Source organism: Hevea brasiliensis, chromosome 14, assembly GCF_030052815.1.
Source record: "Hevea brasiliensis isolate MT/VB/25A 57/8 chromosome 14, ASM3005281v1, whole genome shotgun sequence".
In the NCBI taxonomy this organism is placed as follows: Eukaryota; Viridiplantae; Streptophyta; class Magnoliopsida; order Malpighiales; family Euphorbiaceae; genus Hevea; species Hevea brasiliensis.
This window is the reverse complement of record NC_079506.1, coordinates 15622721-15645699: the sequence shown is the minus strand read 5'-3', so window position 1 is coordinate 15645699 and position 22979 is coordinate 15622721. Positions and strand designations below refer to the sequence as shown.

At 33.8% G+C, this 22979-nt stretch overlaps 2 protein-coding genes and 1 pseudogene across 4 annotated transcripts in view; all 3 read left to right on the top strand.

Annotated features, from left to right (window-relative positions):
- LOC110634724 (methionine S-methyltransferase) overlaps positions 1–3044 on the top strand; it is a 15554-nt gene extending 12510 nt beyond the window's left edge. For 2 of the 3 annotated variants that reach the window (XM_058134868.1, XM_058134869.1), the window contains exon 12: positions 984–1561. In XM_058134868.1, coding sequence (XP_057990851.1) covers positions 984–1304 — 321 coding nt within the window. In that variant the 3' untranslated portion in view covers positions 1305–1561. Of the gene's footprint in view, positions 1–983; positions 1562–1585 lie in introns of those variants that run through there. The other variant, XR_009143354.1, reaches the window with a different exon arrangement.
- On the top strand, positions 1300–22979 carry LOC110634732 (uncharacterized). The gene is made up of 17 exons (XM_058134870.1): positions 1300–1432; positions 3972–4301; positions 4602–4735; positions 5477–5534; positions 6257–6472; positions 6877–7152; positions 7538–7672; positions 7765–7890; positions 15054–15098; positions 15221–15328; positions 15562–15704; positions 15823–15946; positions 17278–17352; positions 18322–18696; positions 18830–18922; positions 20929–21079; positions 22229–22979. The coding sequence occupies exons 2-17, from the start codon at positions 4095–4097 to the stop codon at positions 22480–22482; spliced, it is 2520 nt and encodes an 839-aa protein (XP_057990853.1). The 5' UTR covers positions 1300–1432; positions 3972–4094; the 3' UTR covers positions 22483–22979.
- LOC110634733 (16.9 kDa class I heat shock protein 1-like) lies at positions 2252–3044 on the top strand (annotated as a pseudogene).

Below are 22979 nucleotides of genomic sequence, written 5' to 3'. Positions count from 1 at the left end.
TCTTTTCAGACTTTCTTCTCAAAACTCTACCTTCATGAGACTATAGCTTATTTAATACTAGCTACCTAACTGTACAGCTGAAAAAAAAAAGAATGCGGCTACTATAAGCTCAACCTCGTATGAGAAATGAGGTTAATAACTGTTAAATCAAATATTTGCATCAAGATTCGTGCATTCATTATACACACTTCTGCATAAATCTCAATATAAATATTTAATCTAACGGTTATTAAACTCATGGACATAGTCATAGTCATAAAGTAATAGTAAATAAGTTAGAAAAAAATAAAAATTATAAATGAAATAAATTAGAAATTATATATTAGTATAATGTATATATTAATATTGGTATTTGTATATATCACAGTAGAATGTATATATTAATATTGGTATACATATAAATTAGTATATTAATTATATTTTACTTTTCTCCTATGAGGTTGGGCTTGTATTAGATGCACCCAAGAGAAAATTTGTTGCTTGTCTTGGGCCTATTTGAAGCCCCCAACCACTCAGAGAAAGGGAAAAGGAAGAGGAGAAAAATCACCCCAAACCCCCTCTCTGGTGGACAGGAAAAATTTCCCGGTCGCTGTCGAATAAAAGTGAGGGGATTAGGGGAAGAGGGAAAAGAACATGTCAACTCTAATCAGTTTTAATTATTTGATATGGAAAAAAAGGGTGCTACATGGATGCAAATCATAAAAAGATGAAACAATTATTAGTAGTTTTTTAATATTCTAAATGCATGGTGGTATTATATAATGATAATTAAATTCCCATCCTTACTCTGGTTTTTGAATGTTCTGAATTATAGACAAATAATTATTGGTGTTTCCATCTCCATGCTGCCAGACCAAGTGAATCTTAACCTTGGAATCTATTTCTCCACATTTCTTTTTAATGGCCCACTAACTGAACAATACATGAGCAACATTCATCCTTGCATTTTCTCCCCTAATATTTTTTATTGGCGTTTTTGCCAGACACTAGAGAAATGTGGATGGGAGGTGCTCCAGCCTTATGGTGGTGTGTCCATGATGGCAAAGCCTTCTGCCTACCTGAACAAGGCTGTTAAGATCAAGCGTACAGCTGATGATGATGTGCAAAATGCCACTACTTACGAAGTTAAGCTTGATGACTCGAATATCAGGGAAGCCATTGTCAAGTCCACAGGTTTATGTATCAACAGCGGCTTATGGACGGGAATTCCTGGCTATAGCCGCTTCACTTTTGCTCTGGAAGAAAGCGACTTTGAGCGGGCACTGGATTGCATAATTAAATTCAAGGATATCGTCAGTAAATAAAACGACTTATTATAATCATGAGTTTATCTGATTCAGTGTTTTCATGACTTGGATGTCGTGAAATAAAGCAAATCTGCAATTCAACTCACAGAACTCACAGCAATTTATACAAGCCAGCATCAGCTGAGGTATTTTCTTTTATCCTTCTAAAACCATTCCAATCCATGTTTCTTTTTTGATTGGGTTTCGGCTCAATTACCAATTATTTCTGTACGAACTGTGAAAGTGGATTTTATTGAAATCTTGTTAAATGTTCATTTTGTTTTCTTCCCCTTTCACAGGGTATACTTTCCTAACATTGATGGTTATTTATCATTGTTCCAGAAAAAAAAAGGGTATTGCATTTGCGTTATTTTTGAAATTACATGAATATGGCTTTGTGATTGTATCATGCACAAGTTTGATCTAATAGAGATGGATCGTTAATTTATATATAATTTAGAAAGATGTTTACTGTGAAAATTAGGCTCTTATGTATAATTTTTACTTCGATATCAATTTTACTCTAAGTTGTGCATATATATCATCTGTCACAACCACAATTATGTGAAACTCTTTTTTCATATTTTTTTATGTTCAAATTTTTATGAGTAAGGGATCATTGGCTAAATTGTATATGCACTATATTTGAAAAAAAAAATGTTCTGGAACGTTCTTGAAAACGTATCCATTGTGTTTTGTGTTATTTCCACGTCACGCGAGAAGCAACCGATCCTTTCTCTAGATCACTCTTGTAGATTTATCTCTCTTTTCATTTCAATACCCACTAGATAAATCCAGAAGCACATACATACTTACCAAATTTATATAAATCCAATCTCCCATCTCTCCCCATTTCTCAAAAGAAACACACAACAGACACGCTGAGTATCTCTTTGCAAACCAATCACCAAAACCTTCCTGTCTTGCCTTTCCAAGAAACCTTGAATTGTGCTCACAATAAAAGAATGGCCAACCCAAGATTCAAGAACATGTCTTTGCTCATTGCAACCTCAATGCTTCTATGCTTGATGGCCACCCAAGCCAATGCCCTAATACCATACACAAGGTCCCTATGGGACATTATGATGCTCCCAACAGAGGACCCCTTCAGGATTCTCGAACAAGCCCCACTTACAATCCCAAAAGGGGATGAAGGTTTTGCACTTGCTAAGGCAGATAGGAAAGAAACACCAACATCGCATGTTATCTTCTTGGACATTCCAGGGATCAAGAAGGATGATATCAAAATTGAAGTGGAAGAGAATAGTGTGTTGAGGATAAGCGGAGAGAGGAAAGGAGAAGAAGAGGTTGAGGGAGAGAAATGGCACAGGGCTGAAAGGACTAATGAAAAGTTCTAGAGGCAGTTTAGATTGCCTAACAACGCAGATTTAGATCACATTAAGGCCTATCTTGAAGATTGGGTGTTGAAGATTACTGTGCCTAAGTTTGCTGAAGAGCAGAAGAGACAGCCTAAGGTAATTAACATTGTTGAACAAGGTTCTTCTGGTCAGGATATCAAAGCTGCAAAAGCTGAGAATGTGATGTGAATTGTGATCTTACTCTTGTTCTTTTTCTGGTTTGTTAATTGTCGTGTGTTGTAAGTTAATTACAGATTAATAATTAATGCTTACAGATTAATAATTAATGCTTATAATTAGCTATAGAATGAAAAAGGAAAATGAATGTGCTTTGTACTGAACTGTTTGTAATGACTTTGATCTGAGAGCAGTAAGATTAAAGAGCTGATCTTTTTTGTTACTTCAGTTGGAATTAGTTTATGAAAAATATTTTTTATTAAAAATATTTTCTAAAATATTTTATATTATTTGTAAAAATATTTTTTTATGTTAAATTAATGATATATAATGTTAAATTAATAACATGTGTTTATTTTATATATTTATATATATAAAAGTATTTTTATATTTTAATAAAATTATTAAAAATAAAAAATAATTTTTTCTTTGGAAAAAAATTATTTTTTTTAAATAATTTAATTTTTCCTTTAAATTATAGGTATTTTTTTAAGTAGTAATTTAGATACATTTTATTATTATTTCATGAGATTCCAAATGAAAGAGTTTAGAGGTAAAATTTCTATTTATAATTTTATTTTATGTTTACATTGGCAAAATAAATGAACATTTTATTTGGAACGCTAATAATTTTTAATAAAAGAAGGCATAATAAGAAAATATTAAATAAAATATATTATTTTAATTAAATTGATTATATTTTTTTAATTTACAAAAAAATAAAAGTAAATATTTTATCCGATCATAAATAATAATTATATTTAATTTTTTACTTTATTTAAAATTATTTGTTATGTTTAAAAAATAAAGAAAAATTAATTATTTTTTTATTTTTATTTTATCTCTATAAAATATAAATAATATTTATAACTAAATAAGAAATAATTACTTAATTTAGATAAAAAATAATTAAATAATTTTTATTTTTATAAAAATAAAGTTATCGATTATTTTATTTTAATCATCATATAAATTTTAAATGTAGTTATTATTTATAGACAGAGGTATATATTTATAAAATGAGAAGAGCATCTATTTTTTAAAATTATAAATTATAATTTAAGTACTTTCATATTTTATTAATAGTTTTATTTAAAAATATAATTTAATTCAAAATTTTAAAAGTATTTTTATTTATTTTGTTATTTAGGAATAAAAAAATAATTTAATTTAGCCAATGGAAATCAAAAGCGGTGAGCGGCCACATGTGTTTGCTTTTTCCGGCGAAAATATAGACATGAAGGAGCATAACGGTTAGCAAACAAAAGTGGAGATGGAGATGGAAGACAATCAAACCCAAATCCAAAACCCTGAAGATATTGATGCTTCCAACGGAGATACTATTGCACAAAACCCTAAAAGTCCTGTCTCTTCCGATTCCGACGCCGACTCGGAGGACGAGTCCCAGCAGACTGATGAGCTTAAAACCTTGGAAGCCGAGCTTTCCACAAACCCCTCCAACTACTACCCTCATGTCCAAGTAAGTAAATTTTTCACTATGATTGTATTGTTTTCTGTTTCTGTTGTTGAGAAAACTAGGTAGAAAACTAGAAATGTTGATGAAGAGTACGAAGATGGTGGAAGCATTTGATTTTTTGCTGCTCTGACCCATAAATGGGAATCAGACTGCTGTGTGGCTGTCTTTTCTTGTGTGTTTCTTTTGTCTAGGTTGCTTTTTTTTTTTTTTTTTTAATTTTGAACTGATTGAGTGACTACTGGCCTTTTTTTTTTTAATGGGATGTGCTCAACTTCAATATGTAAATTTGATGTTACTTTTCAGTACATAAAGCTGTTGAGGAAAATGGGTGAGATAGAGAAGCTGAGACAAGCGAGGGAAAATATGAATGCCGTATTTCCATTGACCCCTGCAATGTGGCAGGAATGGGCTAAAGATGAAGCCTCTCTTTCTATTGGGTACTTATATCTGCCTCTCTGTTCTTTTTGCAATCACAACTGCTACCAGCTCATGTTCCCTTACTAATATTTAGGTAGAGAAGTGAAAAATTCAGTGCCAGGAATTAGTTATTGTGCTTTTTAAGAGACCAGAAAATAGATAAGAAGATGAATGATGAATCATAAAACTTGTGTAGCATCTACACTTGGCGACAGATGCAAATCCCTTACTTCTTATGCTTATAAAATTTGTTAAGTAAAATTTTTGGTTTTTGACGCACATGCTTTCGTGATGTTGTTGGGTGCATCCTGCATGCATTGTCATAAAACATGTTGCCTAGTGTGTGAAAAGAAAAAGGGAAAAGAAATTTTTTATAGAGGTTGCATGGCAAATATTTGACCGGTACTGAAGTAGAAAATAGAAATGCTTATGCAACAACTTTAATTATTAATAAAAAATTGTACAATTATTCAATACAAGATTACTTATGGATTGTCAAAAATAATAAATAGATTATAGAAAAACATCCTCACATTAACCACTTTTGACTAAAGTTCAGGTTTCTATTTTTGGAGCCAATGCTATCAGAACTTACAAAACTTTATAGGCCTTTTGTAGCTAAACTCTGCCATCTTGCTATGGATAACCATGATGTATGTAACATAGCAGTGTATACATAGTAGCATATATAAGTTATATTTTTTATTGTTCCCTTTGGTTGTTGAACTGATTCATTGCAATTTTTTAATTGAACTTTTCAGGGCTGAGGTTTTTTCAGTGGTTGAGAAGCTTTATGAGCGAGGAGTATTGGATTATCTGGTGAGTTCCAGTTGATTTGTAGTTTAAATCACATAGGTGATCAATCAATTAACTTCTAAATCATAAGCATAGCTCTTTCAAGACTTTTCACTAACCATATAGCATATTTAGTTTAAATTCCAAGGATTGTGATTGGTTGTTGATGAAATAAGGGTGCATGACTGTAAATGTTGGAATGTTAATAATCCAGTCATGAGATAAATTCTGTTCCCATAGGATTGTTCTATTATTGTTTCCAATTGGAATACTTTTAATCTGTGACATATAACTCTTATTAATATTTTTCCTCTTCTTATTTCGGTGCATGGCAACACAGTACAATAGTAGGTATTTATTGTAAACTATGTAGTTTGATAACATCCATCTCCATTACCTGAAACTTGCAAGACATTCCGGGGAGTTCAAGTGAGTTTGCTACGTTGCTCCTGCCTCACTCTACTTGTTCTTCTGGTTTTAAGAGATGATAGAATATTGATTTAAAGTTTGTGGAAGGTTACTAGTCAATCAAGAGTAAATGAGCAAAAACCATCTCTAGTCTCTTCAATAACGAAGTCAATAACATCAAACGAAAAAGTTTTAGCAACCTTCAACTCTATTATTACAATTATCATGACGATGATGTGTGACTTTCCATATATGTGTTTGTGTATAATTGCATTTTTTTTTTCTGAAATTAATTGCTTTGGAAGTTAAAAATAGCTGACTATACTATATTTTTACAGTCTATCCCTCTTTGGTGTGACTACTTGAATTATATACAAGAATATAATCCTTCAGTGCGTGAATGTTCTTCTGATGGCATTTCGAAAGCCAGAAATATTTTTGAGCGTGCTCTAACTGCTGCTGGTTTGCATGTTGCTGAAGGCCATAAAATATGGGAAAGCTACAGGGAATTTGAGCAGGCTCTTTTATGTACCATTGAAGAGGCTGACACCAAGGTCAGAATTAGCTGTTTATATACCATTTATCTATGTTCATTAGGCCTCTTCTGTTTTGTCTCTCTAAAGACACACACACACACACACACACACACACACACATGTTTCCAGGAAGTTTCATTTGATTGTTTTGCAGTTGACAATCTATTGTAATATTGCCTAAATCAGTAGATAAATTGAACTTTCAATTCAATTTTAGTAGAGAGGATGAGGCTCATCATTTCACAGTTAGTATGATGATGGTCTGCAATATATGATGGTGTCTTACTGTCTATGGTGTTTCTGTTTTTCTTGCTAATTCATATTTGTCCTATTTTCTAAGGTAGATCTGTGTTAGGGATAATAGATATGTTATTATATTTGACATTGTATTTCTTTTAGATTTACACTGCATTACATTGCAGGCAAAGGAATTGCAGGTCCAGCGTATTCGAGGCATTTTCCACCGTCAATTATCTGTCCCACTTCTTAACTTGAGGTCAACATTTCTTGCCTACAAGGCTTGGGAAGTGGAACAAGGGAATGTTCTAGATGCTGAATCAAATGACATTGATGGGATTCCTTCTCATGTTGCTTCTGCATACCAAAAGGCCATGGAAATGTGTAATGCTCGTGTTCAGCATGAAGAACAAATTTCTAAAGAGGATATATCTGAAATTGAAAAACTTCAAAATTTCATGGTAAATAGAACCCAGCACTATCATTTAGTGGATTCCCCTGATAAGTTATGGCTATTTTTTGGATCTCTATAATCCCTGTTTTCTGTTTCCTGGGTTCTCATAACATTCTCTCTATCCTTTTTTTTTTCTTTTCTCTCACACTTTCTTTCCTTTTTACTTGATTCCTTTTAGAAACATTTGTTTTGCTTTTTTACCTTGCTGATCATAACAGTAAAGGAAAATTATTATTTCTTATTCAAAGTAACCATGCAACCATGAGTTTCATGCCTTTTGTGTTTTTCTGAAATATTGAGAGTAATTTTCTTATTTTCCCCCCTCCTTTTTTGTGCTTTGTTATTATTAATCTTGTGGGAAAAGAAATAATGATTTCCATTGTTTGTTGCAGAACTACTTAAAATTTGAAAAGTCAGCAGGTGATCCAGCCCAGGTTCAGGTTTTGTATGAACGTGCTATTACTGAATTTCCTATATCAAATGATCTCTGGCTTGATTATACTCGCTATTTGGACAGGACCTTGAAGGTTTTCTCTTTAATTTGGCATTCTCAAGTATTTCAGATTTTAATTTATAGTTTACAAAGGCTGTAAATTAGCTACCTTTGATCCCCTTTCAGGTAGGAAATGTTGTCAGAGATGTTTACATCAGAGCCACAAGAAATTGTCCCTGTGTTGGAGAACTTTGGGTTAGGTATTTGCTTGCCTTGGAACGTAGCCGTGCTTCTGAAAAAGAGATATCCGGTGTATGCATCAGTTGTTACCCTTTCTTCCAAACATTTCCATTTCTGGATGGAGTTTGGTTTAATGATTCGATGGTTTGATAAGTGAATGCTTTTGGCTAATTTTATTCCTATAATCTGGCTAATGAATGGGGTCCATCATTTCCAGTTTATACAAAATTATAGTGTCTATATACACTGCAGATATTTGTATCTGGACTTTTGGCAATGCATGAATAGCTTTTTACAATATAAGCTTATTAGAGCAAGAATAATACTAATTAAGATAGGAATCTCAGATCTTGTGTTTGTCAGTATCTCTTTTTTCTTTATCCTGTTTTTGTGCGACTGTTTATACCTCAAAGGATAATATCTCTTACTCTCAAGCTTCCATGGCCCATTCTAGACTTACTCGAACTATTATTCTATCACTCAACAAAAAATAAGAGCTTTGATTTTGGACCATTCGGATATAGATAGGCAAAAAAGCTGTATTTGTAATATTGATAATATTTTTTTTGACCTAATAACAATAAAATTTCAATCAATTGTCAAATTTCTGTTATGTTCTGCACCTTTTCTTCTCTTTCTATGTGATGCCCCTTACCCGTCTACAGTGTAGCCGAGTAAAGTGTGTCACATTCGGTGCCGGAGCACCCTATTTTATCTTGTCCTGTCCATTGTGAATTTTAAATTTCATAGAAAACATGTGGTAAAATTTTTTTTTATCACAAATTATTTCTGTGGAAACCCGGGCAAAGTCTTCTCTGTTTTATTAGCATCTGGCAGGTTCCAATATTTACCTGTTAAAAACAATTTCATATGTATCTCATATTTCCATATATATCATGTCATATCATCATGTATTCATATCCATTTCAAGTAAGTATTCTTCATTCCATTCATATGAAATTCATCTACAATAATTTACAATTTATTTACAATATCAAAATTGAATTATATATCTCAAAAATGTGCAATAAACAAAAATGCAAAACTAAATATACATGGGCCCTACCAAAACTACTTTGCTGAGGTGACTAGCAGACACTGTCAGATCTGATCAAATCTCTGTCAGGGCACTACTGCTGCGGCTCTGTCTGATCTCCAGTACCTACGCGATGGAAAACCAATGCGCTAAGCGAATTGCTTAGTGGTGCATAACTTTAAGTAATTAAATAAGTAAAATAATAATTCTAGACAATTTTCATAAATTCTAAATCCTTACAAATATATTTGACTTTGGGATCAATTTATTTATCAGGATCTTATCTGTGCATTTATTTCATTTTCAGTCTCTTTAAAATCATATTAGTGCCCAAGTAACCTATAACAGACTATAAAGGCTGGATACACGGAAGTATACTGGTTAGACAACCATATGTCTATCATGTATACAACTGTCATGTCAGGCACAAGGCCAGCGGGCAGGCTTTGAAAGCCAGAAATGAAATTAGGCTCAATAGCCAACGGGCAAGCATATAGCCTGTAGAACAATCATATTTGACATATTTTGTCGATCAATGATTATTCATGTAGACAGTACTGTTATCTGTAGTCTTTAATTGGTATACCAATCGATCCAAATTATATACATAAGCCTAAGTTTACTTTGGGCAATTAAGCATTAACAATTACTTATTAGAAATGTCATATCACTTTGTAGTGGGTAAGTGAGTCCCACATACCTATTTCATGTAATTTAGTGTTTAGCAAAATATTAGGGTTAAAACCCTACCATAAAATAGTTTGTCTTGTGAACCTTTCTTTAGGTTCAGTTTTAATGTCTTAATTTTATCTATCAATTTGATCAATTTGTGGCCATACTTCCTTCACGGAAGTTATTCCTCTATGTATTGTCTCTGTTTTCCCTTTTGGAATCATGTCATTTGGGTTGCTAAAACTCAAGTTATGGTCAAATAACCATAACTGATTCATTTCCTAATTCTGGATTCTTAACTAGGCGGATTTTGAAGTTCACTTTACCAATTTAATTGAACTTGTTGCAGTCACTTTTAGGCTTAGTGTTCTTCATAGAGTTTGTTGCCCTATGTCTTATGGTCACTCAGAATTTTGAATTGCAATTTTTCAAGTTTTGTAGAATTACTTATAGCCAAATCATTGGCCTGGACTCATGTACCCTGTGTCAACAGGATTCCAGTTCAGGTCAGTGGCTTTGACTCAACTTTTTGGATTCTTACATTCATAATTTGAGGAAAGTATCTAAAACAAAGTTGGAGTCCTATTTCTTAGGTTTCCAGAATAATATGGCTCATCCTAAATGGAGTTTTCTAATGGGAGATATGACTAAAAGACTATTTTGGGGTCAAATAGTCACTTAGGCAATTTTCAGAATTTGCATACTATATTGATCTAACCAATTGAGCTAGTTCTCTTGATTTTTGGGTTTTGGTCAAAATACCAATATTGTAGATTGATGTCTTATGAAAATTTTGCTACTGATTTCATTGCATTTGGATTTCTGTAGATTAAGTTATGGCCTCTTTGCCAAAACTAGTCAAGTAAGCCTATGTCTAGCAATTATTGGGCAATATGGTTCTGTGCAGTTTTGTGACCTAACTTGGGCCAACAATTTGATTTGGTTTAAGGCATTTCTGGGCTCTATGGTTTTAATGAAAGTTGTAGTCCTATATCTAAGCTTTCCAATGGTATAAAATTCAAGTCATTTGGACCTGTCTAGTGGGAATTATGGCCAAATGAATGTGTACTGTTCATTTGATCATTTTTCTGGGTTCACTATATGGTCATCCGGATTAGGACAGAATTTAGGTCACTTTTTGGACAGAATTTGAGCTTGGTATCTTCATGAAAAATGGAGCATTTTAGATCTAGTTTCATCTCCAATTGGTAATTGGCCTCATACCAATTGGAGCAACAAAATTTCAGTTATGGCTCAAAATATACACTGGATTTTCAAAGTCTCAACCTGCATGAAAAATATACACTTCCAATTTTTATTTCCTCCAACTCCCAAACTACAAATTGATATTCATGGCACTTCTGACATCATCAATTCATCTCAACAAGTTAAATTCTAGCAATAACACAAAGTCTCCAATAGTTAAACCAAAACCCTAACTCCAATTTATCAACCACAACATATACTTGCAAGTACGTGCAACTTCATCACTCAATATATAACTTACATCTACTTACTCATCAACATCAAAAATCACCATTTACATGCATAAAAGCATCAATCTCCCATGTTTTTATTGAATTTTCAATATTTAAATATCACTCATTTTACTGGACATTTAGGTCAAAAGTCGACTCTAGGTATCAAATGATCAAAATGCCCCTCTTCGGGTTATTGTCAACCTTTTTCGATAATACAGACTAAATCTCTGATTCGATGGTTCTTTTAATTTTATACTGTCTATTTTATTTTTATTTTCATATGTATCAACTCAACTCAATTCAACTAAGCCTTTATCCCAAAAATTTGGAGTCGGCTATATGGATTCGCTTTTTCCACTCTGAACGATTTTGGGTTAAATCCTCAGAAATGTGTAATGTTTCTAAGTCATGTTGTACTACTCTCCTCCAAGTCAATTTAGGTCTACCCCTTTTTTTCTTTCTATCCTCTAACCTAATGTGCTCTACTTGTCTAACTGGAGCCTCCGTATGTCTACGCTTCACATGACCAAACCACCTCAATCTCCCTTCTCTCAACTTATCTTCAATTGACACCACTCCTACCTTTTCTCTAATACTCTCATTACGGACTTTATCTAGTCTAGTATGGCCACTCATCCACCTTAACATTCTCATCTCTGCAACTCTTATCTTAGATGCATACGACTCTTTCAGTGCCCAACACTCACTACCATAGAACATAGCCGGTCGTATGGCTGTACGGTAAAATTTTCCTTTCAATTTATTAGGAATCTTACGATCACATAAAACTCCCGTGGCACGTATCCACTTCAACCATCCGGCTTTAATCCTATGACTAACATCCCCCTCACATCCCCCATCTACTTGAAGGACTGAGCCTAGATATTTAAAGTGATTACTTTGGAATAGTACCACTCCATTCAAACTAACTCCTTCCCTGTCACCAGTTTGGCCTTCACTGAACTTGCAATGCATGTATTCTGTCTTCGTTCTACTTAACTTAAAACCCTTTGACTCTAGAGTACTTCTCCAAAGTTCTAGCTTCCTATTGACTCCTTCTCGTGTCTCATCTATCAGAACAATATCATCCGCAAACATCATGCACCAAGGAATACTCTCTTGTATATGTTTCGTCAGTTCATCTAAAACTAATGTAAAAAGGTAAGGGCTTATAGCTGATCCTTGGTGTAATCCAATTGAGATCGGAAAATCTCTTGTGTCCCCTCCCACTGTGCGCACAATAGTAGTTGCTCCTTCATACATATCTTTCAATACTTGTATGTACCTAATAGATACCCTCTTTTGTTCTAACACATTCCATATGACCTATCTTGGAACACTATCATAAGCCTTCTCCAAATCAATAAAAACCATGTGTAGATCTTTCTTCACATCTCTATATTTCTCCATCAAGCTTCTAATAAGAAAGATCGCTTCCATAGTTGAACGACCGGGCATGAAACCAAATTGATTGAGAGAGATAGAAGTATCATGACGTAGTCGATGCTCCACAACTCTCTCCTACAACTTCATAGTATGGCTCATGAGTTTAATTCCCCTATAGTTTGAGCAACTCTGTATGTCTCCCTTATTTTTAAAAATAGGTACTAAAATACTCTTCTTCCATTCATCAGGCATTTTCTTTGAGTTTAGAATCTTATTAAATAATTTAGTTAACCATGCCACTCCCATATCTCCCAAATACTTCCACACTTCAATTGGTATTTCATCGGGTCCACAGGCTTTACCCACTTTCATTCTCTTAAGTGCTTCCTTTACTTCTAAAGATCGAATCCTTCTAGTATAATTTACATTCTTTTCTATTGTTCTATAATCTATATTTACGCTATTACTATTTTGACTATTATTAAAGAGATCATTAAAATAATTTCTCCATCTTTCTTTAATGTCCTCATCTTTCACCAACACTTTTCCTTCTTTATCCTTAATGCACCTAACTTGATTGAGATCTTGACATTTCCTTTCTCTACTCCTTACTAATCTATAAATATCTTTCTCCCCTTCTTTAGTTCCAAGTTTATCATATAAATATTCAAAGGCACGTGCTCTTGCTTGACTAATTGCCTTTTTGCCTCTTTCTTTGCTATCTTGTACTATTCATATGCCTCATTATTATCACATTTAGGTAATTTCTTATACCATTCCCTTTTTCTCTTCACTGCCTTTTGTACTTCCTCATTCCACCACTATCTCTCTTTTGAGGGTGGTCCATGTCCTTTAGACTCTCCAAGTACTTTTTTAGCTACTTCTCTAATCTTTGATGCCATCTGTATCCACATATCATTGGCCTCCATATCTAGCTTCCATACTTCGGACTCGAGTAGCTCATTTTTGAACTTCACTTGCTTTACTCCTTTGAACTCCCACCACTTTGTTCGAGCTACACTATTTCTTCTGACCTTACTTGAATTGTTCCTAAACTTGACATCCAAGACCACTAACCTATGTTGACTTGTTAAAGCCTCTCCTGGAATGACCTTGCAATCCTTGCATAGAGCTCTATTTGTCTTCCTGGTTAAGAGGAAGTCGATTTGGCTTCTATGTTGCCCACTTTTGAAAGTCACTAAATGTGACTCTCTTTTTATAAAGTAGGTATTTGCTAGTATTAGGTCGTATGCAATAGCAAAATCCAGGATGCTTTTTCCCTCCTCATTTCGACTGTCAAAACCAAAACCTCCATGAACATTCTCATAACCTTGCCTATCACTTCCTACATGTCCATTCAAATCTCCACCAATGAAGACATTCTCTTCATTCGGTATGCTTTGCATTAAATCATCCATATCTTCCCAAAACCTTTGTTTACTCTCACTGTCTAGTCCTATTTGTGGGGCATAAGCACTAACTATATTTATTGTTTCTCCTTCTAGTACTAGCTTTACTAGTATAATTCTATCTCCTACTCTTTTCACGCCTACTCTGCGTCTTTCAATGTTCTGTCTATGATTATACCCACTCCGTTCTTGTTTCTCTCCTTTCCGGTAAACCACAGTTTGTACCCTGAATTACCCACTTCCTTACTTTTCTCTCCTACCCATTTAGTCTTCTGATTGCAAGCAATATTCACCCTTCCCCTTTCCAAGGTATCCACAAGCTTCATTAGTTTTCCTGTAAGTGATCCAACATTCAAGTACCAACCCTGATCCTGCTCCTTCCTAATTGGTCTCCTATGATCTATGTCTATCTTGTGTTCTGTTCCACTATTTGTTCTATTATCTGTCCTATGGACTAACTTCTTTACCTACACCCGTCCATGATGTGGGAATCCTTGCTCACTTAACACCACACCCGGGCGCCGGCATGGCGCGTCGCTTTCGGTGAACGCCCTACACCCTTGCATATTTATCACTACACCCGGGCTCCGATGTAGCGCGTCATTAGTAGAGGACGCCCCAACGTTTATATCATTTGAATCCATATCATAGGGTGTGACGAAATTTTTACGCTGGTTGTCACCTACCGCAACCCTCCTCCTTTATTCGGGCTTGGGACCGGCTAAGCGCAAACTACTTAGACGGAGTTTATTTTCATCTGTATTAATTAACTAAATTTTCTTTGACATTTTTAATGTCATTTGTATCTTAGTAAGCCTTTAATTAAGTCCCGGAAATTATTTCCTAGGGTTTCTCGCAGGTCGGGGATCGTCAACTGCCTATGCAGTGACTTCCCGGTACGGTCACCCATCGCCGTGGTTCCGGCTCCTCTAACCTAGTTACATTTCATTTCTTTTATTTTCCCTTAATTTTTCTTGGTCTTTATTTCATCAATTTATGTCTCCTCACCCTAGTTTAAGTGTAGTTCCAGATATTCTAGCTGTCCGAACAGACGTTAGTCATCGGAACAGTAGAATGTACGGACTACCTACTGTGAGGGCGTTACATTCTATCTCTGTCTATGTGTATAGTATATCTATCTATCTCTGCTGTGGACAGGGAGTTTAACTTGTAACCTTCTCTTGCTACTGATTAGACAATGCTGGAAACTGCATTGACAATTGATTGACTGATTTTGTTCATTGATTTCAGGTCTTTGAAAAGTCCCTACAGTGCACTTTTTCGACACTTGAAGAGGTAAAACTGTTTCATTAACTTTTTTGCAGAACTTGGTGTTAGTGTTCTGTGTGTGTTGTTTCAATTTATCTGCTTCTTTTGCATTGAAGGCCTCCTTTTTTAACTAAACCTTTTGGTTTCAGTACCTAGATTTATTTCTCACACGGGTAGATAGCTTGAGGCGAAGAATCTTGTTTGTTAATGAAGCAGAGGATGTCTTGGATTATTCAAAAATAAGGGAAACCTTTCAGGTTTGTATCAGTGTGGTTTGCTTTGTAATGCTTGAGGATCTACATGAATTGATCCATTGTAACCTTAAAATCACAGGATATGTATTTGCCTTCAGATTTTATATGTAAATAATTAACTTGCATGTGTCAACTAGTTTCCTATAGTGTATACTCTCTGTGCGACATGGGGAAGCAAGTGGATGTACTTATGCATTGTTTATTTTAATTCTAACATTTTATTATCCCACTGTCAGTTTGCATCAGATTACTTATCACCGCAACTGAAGAATTCGGATGCTTTGCTGCATCTGCATGCTTATTGGTCCCGTCTAGAGCTGAATTTGGGAAATGATTTAGTGGCAGCCCGTGGAGTTTGGGAGAGCTTGCTTAAGATCAGGTTTGACAATATCTAGCTTCTTGGGGAAGTTTTTTTTTTTTTCCCATTTATTCAGGCTTGTTTTCTGTAAATTGTCCCTTTCTATTGTTGTTTTTATCATCCTGTTTTCTTTTGGCAGTGGTTCAATGTTGGAAGCTTGGCAAGGTTATATAGCAATGGAAATTGAATTGGGCCATATAAAGGAAGCAAGGTCCATCTACAGAAGATGCTATTGTAAAAGGTTTCCTGGGACAGGTTCTGAGGTATGCTTTCTTCCTTGAACTGCCATCCTTTTTCTTTGTGATGTGTTTCCAACCTTTTAGCTTGTTAATCAAACTTTTATTTTTTAAGAAGTGGTTGAAATGTAGCTAAAAAGACCACCACCTCACCCTATGAAACTCTTTTTAATCTTTTTCTAACATTATGAAGCAGAAAAATGTAAATGGAAGTAAGGAGAACTTTGAAATAATAAAGCGCAGATCAGAAAATCTCATTACTATTGTACCCTGCTTCTGCATTGAAGGTATAAATGTCAAAATATAAGGGTGGTTAGGTATTAACTATTTAAAGAATTTAACAAATATGTGTATATATGGTTTTATTTTCCTTGTCTTGCAATCGTGGAGGAACTTCAATTTGATCAAATTTGATCCTTAATTTTAGGAATAGAAATTGTAGAAATTTATTGAAGGCTTAAAACCATGAATCAACATCAAAGCAATGAAAGTTTTGCCTGTACTGACTACTAAGCATCATAGAAGAAATCTAGTGCACAATTAAAGCCCAATTTATGGAAGAATTAACAGCAAACTTTTTCTTCCTTGATGGCATCTGGGATACTTCGTTTTTAACTTATTGGTTCAATGATTTTGCCATATTTTATGACATAGAAATATAGATTAATTTTTTATGCACTGGCAGAAATGTATATAATGAAACAATTGTGAAAATGGTTAGAATGCAAGTTTCTTGCTAAAAATTATATAGCGTCCTTGACTCCTTGGATGTTTTAGGTTGTGGGAGGTGAATTCTGATAACTAGATAGGAAGTTTGGGCCCTGATGAATATGGTTATTATCCTCTCTACTTATGTACAATGACAGTAATTTGTGTTTAAAGCCTTGCTCCAGATTTCATAATGAGGAACATTTACTAAACATACTAATTTATGATGTAAAAGAAATGATCTGTTGACCTAATTAAACCTCTCGCAAGAAGGAATAATGGTCTTTGATAGGAACCATGAGTGTCCTTTTCTTTTTCCCCCTTATTTTGGGTTTTGGGATGGTAGGGTGGTGGGTTGTTGTATTGGGTAGGTAAGGTAACTTCTACAAAAGCTTTGCACTTATGATATGCGTGTGCCCGCATGTGCATGTAAATATGTATGTATCAGGACATCAAAGAAAAGAACAGTGATGTTAATTATAACTATATTGATTTCTTCTTCTTCTCTTGACATTTTGAGTAATCATATTTCATTGGCTTTTAGTATTGTTTTGGGTCTCTGAGTTCTTTGGAGGTTTTAGTAAATATCTATTATAAACTGCATTGTGGATTAGATGATACGTTCCTTCCTAATTAACAGAATCATTCAGGACATTTGCCATTCTTGGTTGCGCTTTGAGAGGGAATTTGGTACACTGGAAGATTTTGACTATGCTGTGCAAAAGGTGCACTTTCCTACTGTCATTTTGTTGTTCCCTCTTGTTTGGCATAAGAAACTCCATTTTCTTTGTTTAGATACTAATGTTGTACCTTGCAATCATCTTCCTTTTTATTAATGGATGCATTTGTGCATTGCTAATAGAACTTGGGTATGTTGATATGTGGATTGCATTTTCCTACATATAGACGTGGAAGTGATTTCCATCATTATTACTATATTATATTGCTCAGATTGTGGAGTAGTCTTGAAATATGACAAGCATGAAGCAATTTTGGTTTATGGTTGCATGTGGAGGAAAAATATTGTCTGCTATGGGTGTATGTGGGGAAATGCCTCTTTAAGTCTGGTGATTGGACTGTAGAAAATAAAAAGAACATTGCTATCGGTTATATTGATTGGTTAGCTACTGTCATATAGGATTTTGAAAAACTTGTTTGATGGTCAATGCTTGTCTATGCATAGCTATTCTGGAACCCAGTTAAATTTTCGTTGAGCTCCATTTTTAATTATGTTTTCTTTATCTCTCTCTCTGTCTCTCTCTCTCTCTCTCTCTCTCTCTCTCTCTCTCTGTTTTTTTCTTTCTAGTAGGCGCTGCCTTGCTATACTCCCAACGTACATGGATTGCAACCCCTCTTTAATGCTTTTTAAGATTCTAATTTTTATTTATTCAAATTCAAAATTACTATATTATTTCTGTTGAAGCAGTTATGTGGACTGAGGCTGCTTTACCACTTGCTAGACCTTGAAAATTTATATTCACTTTTAGTTGTATGCTGCTTGTATTTTCTGGTGGTTGAGACTAAGTGTTCACTTGTATACAAGACGTGAAGAGATCCTTGTACCTGCTTAATTTTGTGTAATACCAAGTATTATTATTATTATTATTATTATTATTATTATTATTATTATTATGTTGAGGATGGTTATAACACTTGTTAAAAGGATAGATATCTTTTGCCTTACCCTTTCTCAGGTTATTCCCCGTCTGGAAGAGCTACAATTATATAGGATGCCACGGGAATCAAAAGCATTTGCTGCATCAACAGATGAGAAAGAGGATCCCATTAAGAAAAATGTTCGTGAAAAGAGAAAGGAAGGTCTAGAATCTACTGATGAACAGTCTCCAGCAAAGTGGCAAAAACAAACAACTCAAAGCCAAAAGAAAGGGTGTGAGAAGAATAAAGATCAAGCACAAATTCTAGCTGAAGTAACTGAAAAAGAAGAGGTCAAAGCCAAGGTTGAAAAGACAGACAGCATCCATGAAAAACAGCTGCAAGACTCTTACACTGGGAGAAACAAAGTATATACAGACCAATGTACTGCATTCATATCAAATCTTAATCTTAAGGCAAGTAAACAATTTCCCTCACTTATCCTGAGTTTAGTGCAGGAAAGAAGTCAATTTCTGCTAATTACTACACCTAGAAAAGTGGGCACATGAATTTATGATTCCGTTATTAAAAACTTAAAAACTTTTGCAGGCAAATTGTGAAGATTTGCACAAATTTTTCAGTGATGTTGGTGGGGTTATTTCTATTCGAATACTGCGTGATAAGTTTAGCGGAAAATCCAGGGTATCTCTCTCTCTCTCTCTCTCTCTCTCTCTCTCTCAAGCTCACGTATGCTTGGGCATGCACAGATAGACACATAAACACTTTCATTTCGTCATTTCTGCATTTTTCCTGTCTCATTACATGCTTTCTACCATACATAAGATGATGGCTACTTTAGTGAATGGCATTTTAGTACTTTAATTTGGAAGTTCCATATTAAATATTTTAACTTAAATTAATAATATGTATTCCTTTTGGAATTGTGCATGCCTTATATGTATTTCGCCATTTTTTGTAGCATACAATGGATGGATTTATAGAAACATAAGTTCAGCCCTGGTACACAGCAAACATAAAAAAACGTATGAACAAGAAAGCATAAACAAACATAAAAAGCAAACAAGTTAGTCACTGAAGTCTGAGAACATTCATGAATAGAAAACATGCTAAAACTAATATAAGAAAATGCACAAGCAATTATGTGGAAACTAGCATGCTCATAATTTATAAAGCCTTATGTACAATGTTACTGGATGCAAATCAGGTTAAATTGGAAACATGGTTTTGAAGCTTTTCTTGTTGTTTAATATGGTTTTATCAATTTTCCTTCATCATTGATTCAATGGACTTCTTGTAAATTGTTGCAGAAGGCTTGAACTCCAGATACAGATTCATAGCTGTAGAGGTTTAAAATTAGCATTATGATACATGTTTTGTGCTACAATAATGTGTTGACTAGTCCAAAGAAATTTTTATACTATAAAAATGATAATCTTTTAAATTAGTTAGACATTTTAAATAAATTTAAAAAATGTATTTAAAATATATAATCTAAATTAAAAAAAATTAGAGTACCACAAAGAAATTTAATTTATGAATTTCTTACATATATTTTTGAAAAATATAATGAATAAATATAACACTATCTAAAATGCCAAATAATTAAAATGATTTAAAGATACCAGACTACTCTTTTTAATATATATTAAATAATTGAACAATATATTTCCATGAGAGTTACAATGGAAAAGATTAACACTAAATTTATTAACTGTTGATTGTACTTTCTTCAAAGAGAATCTTATTTAGAGAGCAATTGCCAAAACTAAATTTATTTGTATAGTGAAAATAAAATATTCTATTTGTGCGAAAGCCTCTCTTTTTATAGTGCCCATAAAATTATTGCTTAATTTTAAAAGTCATTTTGTAGCTGCAATAAAATTAAATTATTTCATTCATTACATAAATAAATTAAAGGTGTACTCATTATAATAAAAATAAAAACATTAAATGAAACATAACTTATGAGTTTCCAATCATTTATATTAGCAATACCAAAGGTCATTTTTTTGGGTAGACCCAATGGAGACAAAAGATTTGTATTTGTTTATAAACTCTCCCGGCACATCATTATCTATTAAATAACCTTATACATTAATTAAATCAAATAAAGATATGAACACATTTAAATGAGTATAACTTAAACATTTTTAAATAACTTATATTGGTATTATCAAGAGTTACATTCTATTAAATAGCTTTCACAAATGTGATGTGAAAATTTTTGAAATGCCACAGGTAAGAAAAATAGAGTGCCATTAGGCAACTTTTTACTAATCCTTTTTCATAGCCCAGCTTTATAATATTTACTTATATAGATGTAGATATGTCACTAGTAGACGGGTCTATGAAATCTATTTTTCGGTCCTACCTATGTGAAGTTTTATCTAGTCACTGTTTAATTGGCTACAAAAGATTCCTGTAATTTTTTTTCTTTTAAAATTTAATAAAAAAATCCACATGTTAGAATTTACTGTTTATTTACACTGGAAACGTCCCATATAACAAAAGAGAGAACTTACAAATATTACTATTAAGAGAATACAGCATATAGAAGTCTGGTAGCTTATGTATGTAAGGACAGAAGTTTCAATTGAAATGAGCATGCTTTTTATTGCTTGGGAACCTTTAACAACTACTTTTTTGTTTTTTCAATGCCATTCTCACCTTATGTTTACTTTATGAAGGGACTGGCATATGTGGACTTTTCAGATGATGAACATCTTGCTGCGGCCATATTAAAGAACAAGCAGATGTTACTTGGGAAGAAGCTGAGCATTGCACGGTCAGATCCTAAACAAAACAAAAAAGGTGGTCATAATGTTTCAAAGCAACATAGTAAGTTAAACGGTCTATGTAATTAATATCTTCTCTCTCTCTCTCTCTCTCTCTCTCTTCTCTCTCTCTCTGTGTGTACTTGATGCGCAACAGGCAAGTGGGTTTGGATGTGCCATTTATTAATATCTACTGCAAAATTTTCTTCTGTTTTTTGTGATCATCAAAGTGGGAAGCTTCATGCACTGAGAGCACTTTTTTATCATCTTCAAGCCTTTTGCTTTTATACATAGTTTGTCTGAAAATATTGACAGTACATCAAAATGACAGTATGTTGCTATCTTGTAATGGATGTTTATATGTTAGGAGGTGAAACTATTCACGTTAAAAATTTGTATAGGAGAAAATAAGAAGGCATTGGGGGGTAGAAGGGTCAAATTATCAATGTTAAGAGTTATCTATCAAATTACTTTGAAGGAAAGAATTGCATTCCTGAGTTATCTCTTGTCATAGGATTAAGCTATTCTGGTTATAAACAAACAAAACTCTTATGTCAAAATGGAACACAAAGGACTGAAAACAAACTACACCATGGGATGGGTGGAGTAACACTGGACTTGTCTTTGTTAAGTGGAGTAAAAATACTTGTTTGTATTCATTTCCATGTTTGGAGTTGGAGTGAAAGTTCCATGGTTGTTGGAAGTTAGATTTGAGTCACAACATTGAACTAATCACTAATCATTGAATGATCTTTTTAACGATGTTGGCTCTCTCTCTCATTAATCATCATAGCTGCTTTGACTTTTAACTTTATTCTAAAGTAGCCATGTCAAAAAAGGCTACACTTAAAACTATTTAGAAAATGTGAAATTTTTTAAATAGGCTAGCCACACTGGGCCGTATACCTATATCAGATACGTTTATCCAAGTCCAATTTGATAGCATTTAAATTGAAAAGCATTGTTCATTTCCTGTTTTACTAATGGATTTTGTACGTTAAAGGACTCATCAATGTTATACCAATATTCATCTATGTGTTCTATTGTCTTGTGCTTTGGGTATTTGCTACTTGTATGCTTCTAAAATCTTCCGTTCTGTTTAGTGCTCCCTTTGCTTAACATATACCTCAAATCCATTATTCAGTATTGATTCCCACAGTTTGATGCTTGGTTTATCATGTTTTATTGTTTTTCTCATAAATTTAACTGGCAGCACACACTACTGGCATGAGTGGTAACGATGGGGAATCTGCATCTAAAGTGTCGAATGAAACTTCCAAGGGGTCCAAGGCACCAGAGCTTCCAAACTCTGCTGCTCGTAAGCAAGATGACAACATCCAACTCAAGGGTAAGAGCACATTTTTAGTACCAAGAAATGTGATGACAAACAAACATAAAAGTGTTGAAGAGGGGGATGAGAAGCCAAAGTCCAATGATGAGTTCAGAAAATTGTTCATTAAAGATTGAGGTTTGACCATCTTACAACTGCAACCAAAGGAGTTGATGGAAAAATTGTTCCTTCAAATATTTTTGGTATGAGCATATAAAAGAAGTAAATACATGTTTTCGGAGAAGAAATAGTTTTCCTACCTTGCTCAGGTAAAAAAAAAAATCTCTTCGGCTGTGAAGCCCACCGTTCTAATAAAGAACTGGTCTTCTGGGATTGTGTTGTTTGTAGGATAATCCTATTTCTTGTTATGAAATATGTCTAATATGCTTGATGTTGAATGTCTTGACCAACCCTGTAGCTTTCCGTCTTCTTTTTCCTTTTTCATTCTATTTCCCATGTATTGCTTGCTCTTGTTTGACGAGCAGTTTTCTGCATCATGTCTTCTATTTTATCTATTTATCCTGCCAGATGTAAAAATGCCTTAGGTTTAAAATTTTGTTGTGTCTATGGCAGTACAAAAAAATTGCAGCATGACAAGGATTATATGCTTATTATAATATGCATTTTGATTTCA

Coding starts and splice junctions, on each gene's coding strand:
- LOC110634732 (XM_058134870.1), top strand. CDS start 4,095: ATGGAGATGGAAGACAATCAAACCCAAATCCAAAACCCTGAAGATATT. Junction 15,329..15,561: donor AAATAAGGGAAACCTTTCAG/GTTTGTATCAGT, acceptor TCCCACTGTCAG/TTTGCATCAGATTACTTATC. Junction 17,353..18,321: donor TTGACTATGCTGTGCAAAAG/GTGCACTTTCCT, acceptor ACCCTTTCTCAG/GTTATTCCCCGTCTGGAAGA.